Below are 12,134 nucleotides of genomic sequence, written 5' to 3'. Positions count from 1 at the left end.
GTTCATTCACTAGTTCATTCATTTCTTTTTTAGTTATAAGTTATATATATAAATATATATATCTTTCTTCAGATTTATATATATAAATCTATATTCACAATGAAAAAGACCAACACACCCCTCCCACCTCCAACAGCTTCTGCTGGTGGTCAACAACAACAATACGGACAACCAGCACCAGGTCAATACGGACAACCACAACCTGGCCAATATGGACAACCAGCACCCGGTCAATACGGACAACCACAACCTGGCCAATACGGCCAACTAGCACCCGGTCAATACGGCCAACCACAACCTGGTCAATACGGACAACCAGCACCCGGTCAATACGGTGCTCCTCCTCCAGGCCAGTATCCACCTGCCGGTCAATATCCACCACCTCAACGTCCAGGTCAATACGGTGCTCCTCCTCCTGGTCAATATCCACCTGCTGGCCAGTACCCACCACCTCAACAGCCAGGTCAATACGGTGCTCCTCCTCCTGGTCAATATCCACCTCCAGGACAATACCAACAACCTGGACAGTATGGACCTCCTCAACCACAACAGCCAGGTCAATACGGTGCTCCAGGACAATATCAACAGCCCGGACCATATGGACCTCCCCAACCACAACAGCCAGGTCAATACGGTGCTCCCCCTCCAGGCCAGTATCCACCTGCTGGTCAATATCCACCACCTCAACAACCAGGTCAATACGGTGCTCCTCCTCCCGGTCAGTATCCACCTGCTGGTCAATACCCACCACCTCAACAGCCAGGTCAATACGGTGCCCCTCCTCCAGGCCAGTATCCACCTGCTGGTCAATACGGTCAACCAGCCCCACCTCCATCTGCTGGTGGAGGCGTCAGTTTGGTTAAGTTCTTTGACCACGTCAAGCACAGATACGCTAGAGACTACACTCTCATCATTGACAAGAGTGGCAGTATGGCAGGATCACTGTGGACTCAGGCATCACATGCAGTCTCCAAGATTGCCCCTTTCGCCTGCCAAGCCGATCCTGACGGAATCTCAGTTTACTTCTTCTCGTCGCCCTCAGCACGCCACCCCAAGTATGACAACATTCGCGATGGCCAGACTGTGATTGGTCTTTTCCAACGAGAGAAGCCCAGCGGAACGACAGACCTGTACGGTGTTTTGAAGCAGGCAATCGATGCTCACTTTGCCAACGGCAACAAGCCCGAGACGATCTTGGTCATCACCGATGGTATACCCAACAACGAGAGTGATGTCAAACGATTGATCATCAACACAGCCAACAGACTGACTCGTGATGAGGATCTGTCAATCTCATTCATTCAGATTGGACGTGACAAGAGTGCAACAGTCTTCTTGAAGAGTCTCGACGACTATCTCACTTCGCAAGGTGCCAAGTTTGACATTGTAGACACTCTCACTGTCGAAGAGATGAACAGCATGTCATTTGAGCAGATGATTGAAAAGTCAATATCAGATTAAATAGATAAAGGTCAACAACCTCTTGTATGATATAATAAGATTGTAGTAATGTTACTTTATTTAATCCACAGGTTGTTGTTGTTGTTGGGATCGTTGTTGTTGTTGTGTTACATTTTACATTAATGTATCTATCTTCTATCTCTTCTCTCTGTGAAGGAAGTGCAGACAAATGTATACGATGAAGAAGAACGCTGTGGCAAAAGAGGCGACGATTGCTAGGTCTATACCCTTCCTGGCTTGACGCATGCCAAATATCTCGAGAATATCCTCGCCGGTGGGACAAGAGCCAGGAGGACCGCCACAATTAATGGTGGTGCCCTCAAACTCGTTGGCCATCATGGCCTCGAAGGAGTAGTAGATGAAGTTGATATAGCGCAGCCAGGCAAAGGAGATGGGGAGCTCGTTGATCGTCACAAAGAAGCCGGCAAACAACTGGTAGACTGTGGTGACACCGGCACCAATGGCAAACGTGGAGTCCACTTGGATCGTCATACATGAGATGAATAGGATGAAGAAGTCGCCAGCAAAGTGTGCCAGCACTAGGATGGCCATACAGAAAAAGTAGTTGTCAACACCAGGGTTGAGTCCACTGAACCAGTAGGCGATTGTTCCTAGGATAAAGGCGGTGATCACGCAGGCCAGACACTCAAAGAACATCAAGGCCAGGTAGTAGGGTAGAGTGTGGTAGAGCTTGGCTGCACGCTCGGCGTTGAACAGTGTTCGCTTTGAAATGAAAAGACTGATGGAGGCGAAGGGCTGCAGAACCATGTTGATAACCAGGTAGAAGAGTACGGCGGCACGGCTCTGAGCACCCTTGGGTGTCATGGATAGGTTGGCAAAGCAGGCTCCAAACAAAAGCCCAACAAAAGCAGCAACAATGAAACGGATGATCGAGTTGGAAGGGTTACGATAGAAATCCAATCCAGTGCGTCTCAATAGTACGACGAATTGACTGAACAGTCCGACATTGTACGATGAGGTCGTATAGCGTCGTGATGTCTTGACAGTGTCGGCACCGACTCCAAACTCGTTGATCACCAACTGCACTTGATTCGAATAGTCAGCAGCCAAGCGGTCTCCAATATCGTCTGCCAGTTTCGATTCCTTGATCTGTGTGACTGCGTCCAGAATGTAATCGGCAGGATTAGTCTGCTCGGGGAATGGATAGCCCAGCGCGATGAAGTGCTGTACCGGTTCCGATCCGTAGTACACCAAACGACCCTCTGTCAGCACCAGTACCTTGGTGAACAGCTTGTAAATCTCTGATCGAGGTTGATGGATCGTGCAGATTACTGTGACGTTCTTATCCTGTGTAAGTTCGACCAGTGTACGCATTACGGCCATGGCAGAGGTTGTATCCAGGCCAGAGGTGGGCTCATCCAGCAACATGATCGATGGCGAAGTGACGAGGGAGCATCCAATGGTGACACGACGCTTCTCTCCACCAGACAGGCCACGGATATGGATTCCACCTGGCAACATTCCACCGATCTTCATGTCAGCACGATGTGTCAGTCCAATTTGTTCGAGCACAGAGTTGACACGCTCACTCTTCTCACGGTTCGTCCAACTGGTGGGTAGCTTGAGGTCGGCGTAGAAGCGCAGTGTCTCACGTACGGTCATAGTAGGCAGCAGGATGTCTTCTTGCACCACGTAGGAACAAAGACGTTTGTAGTCATCATCGAAAGGCGCACCATTAATCAGCACTGTGCCTTCAATGTGGCCTGTCTCCTTTCTGTTGGCCAGGATATCGAGTAGAGTGGTCTTTCCAGAGCCTGAGGGTCCAAACACAGCCACCAGTTCACCTGGTGCCACGCTTCCATTGATATTCCTCAGTAGTGTCATCTTCTTTTTCTTGTGAGTGACCTCATAGGATAGGTCCTTAAAGGATAGTGTGACGGCCTTGCGCAAGACCATCTGGGATCGAGATTTTTGGATCTTGACACCAGCCCCATTGCTACCATGGGATGGTTCCATCTCTATGCTGCTGTGAGACATTATTGATGGAGATTGATTGTTTAAAGGTAGTTGTAATAATAACAGTAGTATTGGTGGTAGTATTTGTAGTAGTAATAATACAGATGTTTGGATGTCTGAGGAGGATGAGGAGGGGAGGGATAAATGATTCAGGAGGGATGGACGCGGCGTTTGGGGATCATCCAAACAGTTCAGGCCTAAAGATGAAAGTTGGTTGTTATAAAAATAAAATAAAATTCGAATTCAAAAAGAGATATTTTGAACAATGATCGGGCTAACCAATCAAATCATTAATAGATCGGTCGCATTTATTATCTCTTTGTTTGTTTCTCTCTCTTCTATCTCATATACTCTCTCTCTTTAACTAAATAGAAAGATAAAATATAAAGAGATAAAGGTAGATAGATACTTCAAAAACCTGGTAAACAAAATATAACAAAATTTAATGAATAAAATTAATTAAAATTGATATTTTATGTTCACAACACAACTAGTTGCGAAAGGTGTGCGATCAAACAATCAAACAATCAAACACACACACAAAAACACAACAAACACATACATATAATAAGGGATTTGGTTCGTTATTCTTCTCAATCCAATTGCTTTGTAAACTTACAAACTCGACATTTAATATTCATCATGTCTTGGACACTTGATGTCGATCGTGGTAGACAAACATGGAGATACACTGAGGATAAGGATCACAAACCTACTGATGTCGATGTCCATTTGCTCAATCTAAAGGCCCCTGTATGTCATTTCATGTCATGTCCTTAGTACAAACACATCTGTCTATCATCACGTCTTACAAAGTTCTAACACTTACATATACTCTCTTCTCTCTCTCTCTCCTCTCTCTCTCTCTCTCTCTCTTTCTATATTAGGGAACTACATGCCCAAAGGGATGTAATATGACACCAGCCAAATCTCCCCAAGAGGCCATCACTAAGGCTTTCCAATACTTCTCGGCAGTCCAGACTGAGGATGGTCACTGGGCTGGTGACTATGGTGGTCCAATGTTCCTTCTACCCGGTCTTGTAATTACATGCTATGTAACTGGTTACTCGCTACCCGAGGCACATTGCCGTGAGATCATACGCTATATGCTCAATCGTCAGAATCCAAAGGATGGAGGCTGGGGTCTGCACATTGAAGCCCACTCTGACATCTTTGGCACTGCACTTCAGTACGTGTCTCTTCGTATTCTCGGCTTGCCAGCCGCACACCCAGGCGTGACCCGTGCCCGTGACTTTCTACGAGCCAACGGAGGCGCGGTCGGAATCCCCAGCTGGGGCAAGTTCTGGCTTGCTGTTCTCAATGTATACTCGTGGGATGGTCTCAATCCAATCCCAATAGAGTTCTGGTTGGTGCCCTATGCCTTCCCCATATGCCCAGGTCGCTGGTGGTGTCATTGCAGAATGGTTTACTTGCCAATGTCCTACCTCTATGCTCGCCGCACCACAGCTGCCGAGACTCCGCTAATCCGTGAGCTTCGTCAGGAGCTCTACGTCACGGACTACTCAACCATCAACTGGCCGGCACAGAAGAACTCCATCAATAAGTTGGATATGTACGCTCCACACTCGACGCTGCTCAAGGGTATCAATGCTGCCCTTGGTGTGTACGAGGGAGTTCACTCGAAATGGCTCCGGGACAAGGCCATCGACTTTACCTTTGATCACATTCGTTACGAGGATGAGCAGACCAAGTACATTGACATTGGACCAGTCAACAAGACACTCAACATGCTCTGCGTATGGGATCGTGAAGGACAGTCGCCCAACTTCTTCAAGCACGCCGATCGTCTTCAGGACTATCTCTGGTTGGCCAACGATGGTATGAAGATGCAGGGCTACAATGGATCCCAGCTCTGGGACACTGCCTTCACCATCCAGGCCTTTGTTGAGACTGGCATCGCTGGTCAGTTTCCTGACACAATGCGTCTGGCAAACCACTATCTCGACATCTCCCAGGTGCCAGACAACTCGCCAAATATGAATCACTATTTCCGTCATATCTCCAAAGGTGCTTGGCCCTTCTCCACTGTGGACCATGGTTGGCCCATCTCAGATTGCACAGCCGAGGGTGTCAAGGCCGCATTGTCACTCCGCTCACTGCCATTTCATATCGCACCCATCTCGATCGATCGTGTCGCAGAGGGCATAAATGTCATCCTGTCTCTGCAGAACAAGGATGGTGGATGGGCAAGCTATGAGAACAAACGAGGACCCAACTGGCTCGAGAAATTCAACCCATCCGAGGTGTTCCAGAACATCATGATCGACTACTCCTACGTAGAGTGCTCTGCTGCCTGCATTCAGGCTATGTGCGCCTTCCGTAGCCAAGCACCAAACCATCCACGAATTAAGGAGGTTAATGGTTCAATCGAGCGTGGTGTCAGATTCATCAAGAGCATCCAGCGTGACAATGGCAGCTGGTTGGGCAGCTGGGGAATCTGCTTCACCTATGGAACGTGGTTCGGCGTTGAGGGTCTTGTGGCGGCTGGTGAACCTCTTACATCGCCGCACATTGTCAAGGCATGCAAGTTCCTTCTCTCCAAACAACGTGACGACGGTGGCTGGGGTGAATCCTTCATGTCCAATGTCACCAAAGAGTACGTCCACAACGATCAGTCACAGATCGTCAACACTGGTTGGGCACTTCTCACTCTGATGGCAGCCAAGTACCCACAGCGTGAGCCAATAGAGCGTGGCATCAAGTTCCTGATCTCTAGACAGTATCCAAATGGCGATTTCCCACAAGAGTCCATCATTGGAGTGTTCAACTTTAATTGCATGATCAGTTACTCAAACTACAAGAACATCTTCCCATTGTGGGCATTGGCCAGGTATTGCAATATCTATCTTCAGAAAGCTAATCTTTAATGTATTGTGTACGTAAGGATAAATTGTCCAAGAGTCCACAGATTCCTTTGGATCAATAAACTGGACATGGATATCCATAACGACATTTATATTGTTAAATTGGTGATGTGTCTCTTCGTAGAATTGGGATTATTGGTGCTAAGAAAGCGATTTTCCCAAGCGTGCCTCATATTGTATTGATATACAATCCCGTCAATGTAAAGGAACTCTATCGTTGATTGCCAATCATACATCGACGAGTATTACAATTTATCTCTGGAACGTTCCAACATTTATTTATAAAAAATTATACTGATTGATTGACATTGATTTATCTCGGTGATAATTTACAGGTAACGTTTTAAATATTCTCTCATTCTATTAATACAATCAAAATAAAAAATTAATTTTGAATTTTCAATACATATTCAATCTTTGGAAATTTCCATATTCATCACACTCAACGAAGGAATGACCAATCTCTCCCACCTTTCAAACTCCGACGTCGACCATGACGACACAGCCGTCGCACTGCTCTTGGATCAAGAGAAAGCCTTCGACTCCATCTCACACTCAGCCATCCACAGGACACTCGACCACATCAGGATCCACCCATCGCTGACGCAAGCCATCCTTTCACTCCTGATCGACTCTGAAGCCACAGTACTCATCAACAACCAACAAACTTCACCATTCACAATCGGAAGGGGGGTCCGTCAGGGAGAACCCACCAGCCCAACTCTATACGCACTCGCAATCGAATGCCTTGCAAGAAACATTCAGAACGACCCCCGCATCTTGTGTACCCACCCACAACACCGACACCACCCTATCACCCACGCATACCTACGACAGCTAATGTATGCCGATGATCTCACWTTGGTAGCCCCATCCTCAACTCAACTGGACAAATCACTCATACACGTAGACAACTTTGGGAAAGCCACCTCATCCAAGCTCAACCCAGCAAAATGCTTCTACTTCTCCATCAAAGACTCGACAATCAACCCAGCACACGGCTTCACCAAAGTCGCAGTCAACAAATCAGAAACATATCTTGGCCACGAGTTCACCCACGACSGCCTCCTCAACAACATCCACAGCAAAGTCCAGACRATCACAGCACTCTTCATCCAATGGAAACAGTCCTGCTCAACATTCAAAGCCAAAACATGCATCATCAAGACCTACATYCTATCCAAGCTCACCTTCCTCCAGAACCTCAACAAAACCTCCCAGAATGACATCAGCACCATCAACAACCTCATAGACTGGTTCTTATCAACATCCTCTCAACCATACTACCACAACAGTCACTACAAACCACAGATGTCCCCTCTGCGCCGCCTACTTCCGATGAAGTATGGAGGTCTAGGCATCTGGGACCTTGAAGCCCGCGACACTTCCCTCAAGGCCCAAGTCTTTGACACCTTCCTCAACAACCACACCACTCTCCCTTATGGCCCATCCTGGCATCACAACCTAAAAGAACAAATTGCTTTCAACACAGAAGCCGACCTCCAAGAACGCAACATCCAAGGTTTCTCCTGCCTCTCAGACACCCAGGCCATCTGCTACTCAGCCTGGCTCCAACTAAACCCAGCCGCTTCAACCCTCTCATTCCCTACTCCGATATTCAACTATAACCCTCTCCACTTCGCATCCAACGACACCTCCTTATCAACTACTTCAACATCAACGACCAACCAATATTCAACGTCTCCAACAAACGCATCACCTGTAAACACTACTACCTCCTCCTCATCCACCTCAAATACAAACGCAACAACTCCCAGGCCACTCTACAACTCCCTTTCACCCCATCACAACTTACCTTCCAAGCCGATCATGACCTGGACTACTCTCTCCTCCTGCCTCTCATCACAAAGGTCAGACACAAACAAGCATACAACACCATATTCAGATTTATCACCAAACTCCTACCACTGCCCAAAACTTCCCCTCATGTCCATGCTGTGAAATGACAGCCACCTCCGAGCATATCTTCTTCGAGTGCGACAGCCTCCTACCTCGCCACCGTCAGAACTATCTCACTGCCTCCGCCAACCTACACATCACCACTGGCCCCTGGTCCCCTCGGTCCCTCGACACTCACGACCACCCAAACTCAGCTCTGCTGATCAACCTCGTAGCAATCAATATGCACAAGATTAGGCTCGACTACTGCAGCTGGACACACAAAGGGAAAAAAGCAAGCATCCCTCACGACCCAACACTCATCACCCTAAACTACATCATCAACCTGGAATCTCAAACCACAATCGACAACATCACTTCCAGAACCAACAAGCCCACAGCTAACTACTCCCCACCCGCCTCAATCCGGGAAACAACCAACAACATGATCATGATCAGCGTGTGATGAATGTTACACATGGTATGGCAATACTTCCAAATGGTTTGGTTCCATGACTAGCAAAGTTATCAATACTGAACATGCGGAATCCAGAGAGTGTAACTCTGAGCATCTGTCCCTCTGTAGTATCAGTTGGTGCCACTGGCACAAAGTAGTTTCTGAAGAACCATCTTGGATTGGAAGGCTTTGGAAGGAACTTTGGTGGGATCGTAGAGGGTGTCTTTATATGACCAACACAGTTGAATTAGTAATAGTGATAACTACCATTTCCATGACCATTACTACTGGATACTGTTACGTCTTTGGTACTCAGTTGACCTCCTTTGTGTTGCTGCTCTAGCCATGGATACTTTGCGTTGTACTGTGCCAATGCCTCTTGGTAGGATTGTTCGAATTGCTTGGCCGACTCAAACTTGGCGCCGCCAATCAGTGCCTTGGGGAAGCACTCTTCGCACACTTTGACTGGATGTGAGAAGCCCAGATTGAGTATTGTGGACTAACGTGCACAGCACTTGGAACAGAACACCTTCATGCAGTGACGGCAATGATGCTTGCGAACAAACAACGAGAACTTCTCCTTGCATTGATTGCAATTCTTGACCTGTTCATCGTCTTCCCATACCAGGAGGAATGTCAAATATATCAAAGTCCCAGTAGACCATCGATCCGATTCTCGTTGCTTGACCACTCACTTCTGCGATGGTTGGACTTTCACCTGTTGCCGTTGAGTTAATCGTCCATGTGACTGGGATGGATGTGGGTGAGCCGTCGGGACTTCCAAACAGAGTCTCCCCAGTCTCTGTCTTGATGGTTGAGCCGTTTCTTAGAATGATATCCAAGTATTGTGATGACATGATTGTTATTATCTATATGTTGTTGTTTTGCTGATCGCTGATCTGATCCAGACTATGAAAGGAAAGTGGATGTTGTTGGCAATTCTAGAAATAGTCATTTATTCAATCACTGAATGATCTCGTCTGTTCCATTACGTTTAATAGTTGCCAATGCATCAGAGTATGGACGGAACAGTTCCTTGAGTTGATTGATTACACTGTCGGGTTGGAATGATTGATTGACGGCATCGACAAGTGTCTGATTCTCTTGTTGCATCTTATCAAACTTGATCACAACATTGTTGATATCAATACTCTTGAGATTTGCTTTAGATGTTATCCTGTTGAACTGTTTGGATAGGTTGTCCACTTTGTTAATCTCTCGTTGATTCTCTCCCAATTTCTCTTTGATGATTCTATCTCTGTCGCTTGTTATCTTCTCCCAGTAGGCAACCAATGATTTGCTTACCTCCTTGTCATGAACTCTTAGCTTGGTTGGGTCATCATCTTCTGCAACACCACCATCACCACCACCGATGATGGGGAGTTTACCAAGATCTCCACCAGACAGGATATGCTCCAATTGCTTGTCGACTCGACCAACGTCTTTGTCAAGCTTGGCGATAGAGTTGACCACCACTGCACGGTTAAGATGATCATCGTCGTCAAAATCATGGACAAGTCGATGGTTCAGTTGTTCGACTCGTTGCTCATTCGCATGTTTCTCGACAACTCTTGCCAGTGTTGACTTGGTGCGTTCGTCTGGTTCAGTATCCCCACGTGCGCTGTCTGGTTGCATGTTGAGTTGCGTGAAGTAGAGTTCCAACCGACGTCGGTCTTCAACTGGTATAGCATTGCGTTTGTTTGTATCCAACAGGTCTCTTCCCCATCGCTGCAGTGTGTTGAGTACTGTCGCCGACCTCGTTGCATGCATCTGTTTAATATCATCGTCTGTCACAGTCATACCTAAGGCCATTGTATCGCGCTCCTTGTATTCTCGTGTTATCCTGTTCAACTACTCCACCCTGTCTTGATTGTTGGAGAATAAATGTCGATCAATTAGTGCGCGCACATCATCAGGTGGGTGGTACTGGCGGACGATGTGATTGAATGGATCAATCCCAGTCTTCTCATGTAAAGATATATTTATATATATAGATAAAATAGTTCCTGAAAATGTCACAAAACATAGGATAGCATTAAAGATGTCATCTCCAGCACACACGAGCAAAGTAATGATCGCAGCACTGGATCATCGATTGTTGACCGACGTCGACAGACAAGGTAGCTTGATGGCGGTTGCTCGCAAAGGTCCTGCGAGTGGTCGTTGGTGAGCTGCTCATACTTCCACCAGCTCGCTGCCGATTCTTGAATGGTCGATCTTCAACTTCTCAAGGTCTTGACGCATCTGTTCGAAGTCCTGGTCGTCACCACCTTCGCTCATGATACTCTCAGAGTCCTTGTCTTGACCGAGGCATCATTTGTGTTGTTAGTGAGGTCATCGTCCATGTCATCGTCCTGTTCTTTGGCTGAGTGTCTTGAACACAAGGATCAGAGAGTTGACTGTGTGTTGTCTAAATATCTCTGATCGTACAAGTCGAATTATCCTCCTTTGTTTGGCTGGCCTGCGTTGGCATCATTGTTGATAACATGATCATTCGCTACAGATGAAGTGGAAGGTCAAGTTAGTATGAGTAATTGAGTGTCAAGAGTGGTATGATTCCTTACTCAAGCTACTCGATACTCACGTTGGTGCTCAAGACTATAGATGTTTGGTGTCAGCCAAATGGGTTGGCTGGAATGCTGAAGATGCCATAGAGGTCCTTGTCGGTCTTGGTTGCGCTCGCCAATCTGAATGGTCAAGATGTTGTGTATTGGCACTTCTCCTCCCGTCCGTGGAATGGAGAGAGTATCGCAGATGTTGAGAGCAGGAAATGTGTGGCAACACTAATAATGTCGCCCAACAAGTTGACCGATGTCGTGCTAGGTTGGTACCTGTATACCAATTTGTCGCTCCGGATCACTAGATCGTGATACTATTGGTGTGACAGGTGTGCTTTGCTGCCATGTCCACACTGGCTGACTGTAATCTCTTGGGCAGCATGTGCTGGTCCAAGATCGATCGAGGTGACCAGTAGTTTGTTCCCTTTTTGGTACATCCACTATCTATATATAGAGTTGAAAACTTGGATGTCCTCCTTATTGATAATCCAGCACGTCCAAGTGACTACATATATGATGTGATTGTTGATTAACGTGTGTGTTGTGATAGGCGCCGGGTCTCCACTGTTGGCCTTTGATCCAAGGATTATTAGTTTGGTAATTAAAGGCGTTGAATGTTGGTGCATCGCTTCATCTTGGTGAGATGATAGACAATCGATCAAGTTGTTGCACTATAGCTGTTGATGTTGGTGAACCGAGTTGATATAGATTACGATGAACAGCAAAGAATGTGGTATATCGCTTCATCTTGATGAGAAGAGTCTGTTGGAGTTCATAGGAGTTGTTGGATGATGTTTGTCCTTGGTTGGTGTGCGACGATCCAAGTGAGCTGTAATTGGTCGTTGTTTCATTGCTGTCCAATGACTGTAATTCCTATGAATCACTTCAAGAGTGATG

The 12,134-nt window shown here is 46.7% G+C and overlaps 6 protein-coding genes across 6 annotated transcripts; 3 read left to right on the top strand and 3 right to left on the bottom strand.

Moving 5' to 3' along the window:
* Positions 1 to 60: 60 nt before the first annotated feature.
* SAMD00019534_007780 (hypothetical protein) lies at positions 61 to 1,461 on the top strand (the record flags this gene model as incomplete). Its single annotated transcript, XM_012902745.1, has 3 exons — positions 61 to 349; positions 395 to 667; positions 764 to 1,461. Coding segments are annotated over 3 exons (1,260 nt in total), but the record flags the coding sequence as incomplete, so codon positions are not given.
* A 135-nt stretch (positions 1,462 to 1,596) lies between these two features.
* Positions 1,597 to 3,474, bottom strand: SAMD00019534_007770 (hypothetical protein; the record flags this gene model as incomplete). Its single annotated transcript, XM_012902744.1, has 1 exon — positions 1,597 to 3,474. A coding segment is annotated over one exon (1,878 nt), but the record flags the coding sequence as incomplete, so codon positions are not given.
* A 606-nt stretch (positions 3,475 to 4,080) lies between these two features.
* On the top strand, positions 4,081 to 6,326 carry SAMD00019534_007760 (hypothetical protein; the record flags this gene model as incomplete). Its single annotated transcript, XM_012902743.1, has 2 exons — positions 4,081 to 4,191; positions 4,326 to 6,326. The coding sequence occupies 2 exons, from the start codon at positions 4,081 to 4,083 to the stop codon at positions 6,324 to 6,326; spliced, it is 2,112 nt and encodes a 703-aa protein (XP_012758197.1).
* A 612-nt stretch (positions 6,327 to 6,938) lies between these two features.
* SAMD00019534_007750 (hypothetical protein) lies at positions 6,939 to 8,279 on the top strand (the record flags this gene model as incomplete). Its single annotated transcript, XM_012902742.1, has 1 exon — positions 6,939 to 8,279. A coding segment is annotated over one exon (1,341 nt), but the record flags the coding sequence as incomplete, so codon positions are not given.
* A 398-nt stretch (positions 8,280 to 8,677) lies between these two features.
* Positions 8,678 to 9,536, bottom strand: SAMD00019534_007740 (hypothetical protein; the record flags this gene model as incomplete). Its single annotated transcript, XM_012902741.1, has 3 exons — positions 8,678 to 8,902; positions 8,981 to 9,144; positions 9,305 to 9,536. 3 exons carry the CDS (start codon positions 9,534 to 9,536, stop codon positions 8,678 to 8,680), a joined length of 621 nt encoding a protein of 206 aa, XP_012758195.1.
* Positions 9,537 to 9,642: 106 nt separating this feature from the next.
* Positions 9,643 to 10,479, bottom strand: SAMD00019534_007730 (hypothetical protein; the record flags this gene model as incomplete). The annotated part of the gene is made up of 1 exon (XM_012902740.1): positions 9,643 to 10,479. One exon carries the CDS (start codon positions 10,477 to 10,479, stop codon positions 9,643 to 9,645), a length of 837 nt encoding a protein of 278 aa, XP_012758194.1.
* Between the last annotated feature and the right edge of the window lie 1,655 nt (positions 10,480 to 12,134).

This window comes from Acytostelium subglobosum (assembly GCF_000787575.1).
Source record: "Acytostelium subglobosum LB1 DNA, scaffold: scaffold2, whole genome shotgun sequence".
Classification (NCBI taxonomy): domain Eukaryota; phylum Evosea; class Eumycetozoa; order Acytosteliales; family Acytosteliaceae; genus Acytostelium; species Acytostelium subglobosum.
Note: the sequence above shows the minus strand (reverse complement) of the source record. Positions and strands in the feature narration are given on the sequence as shown.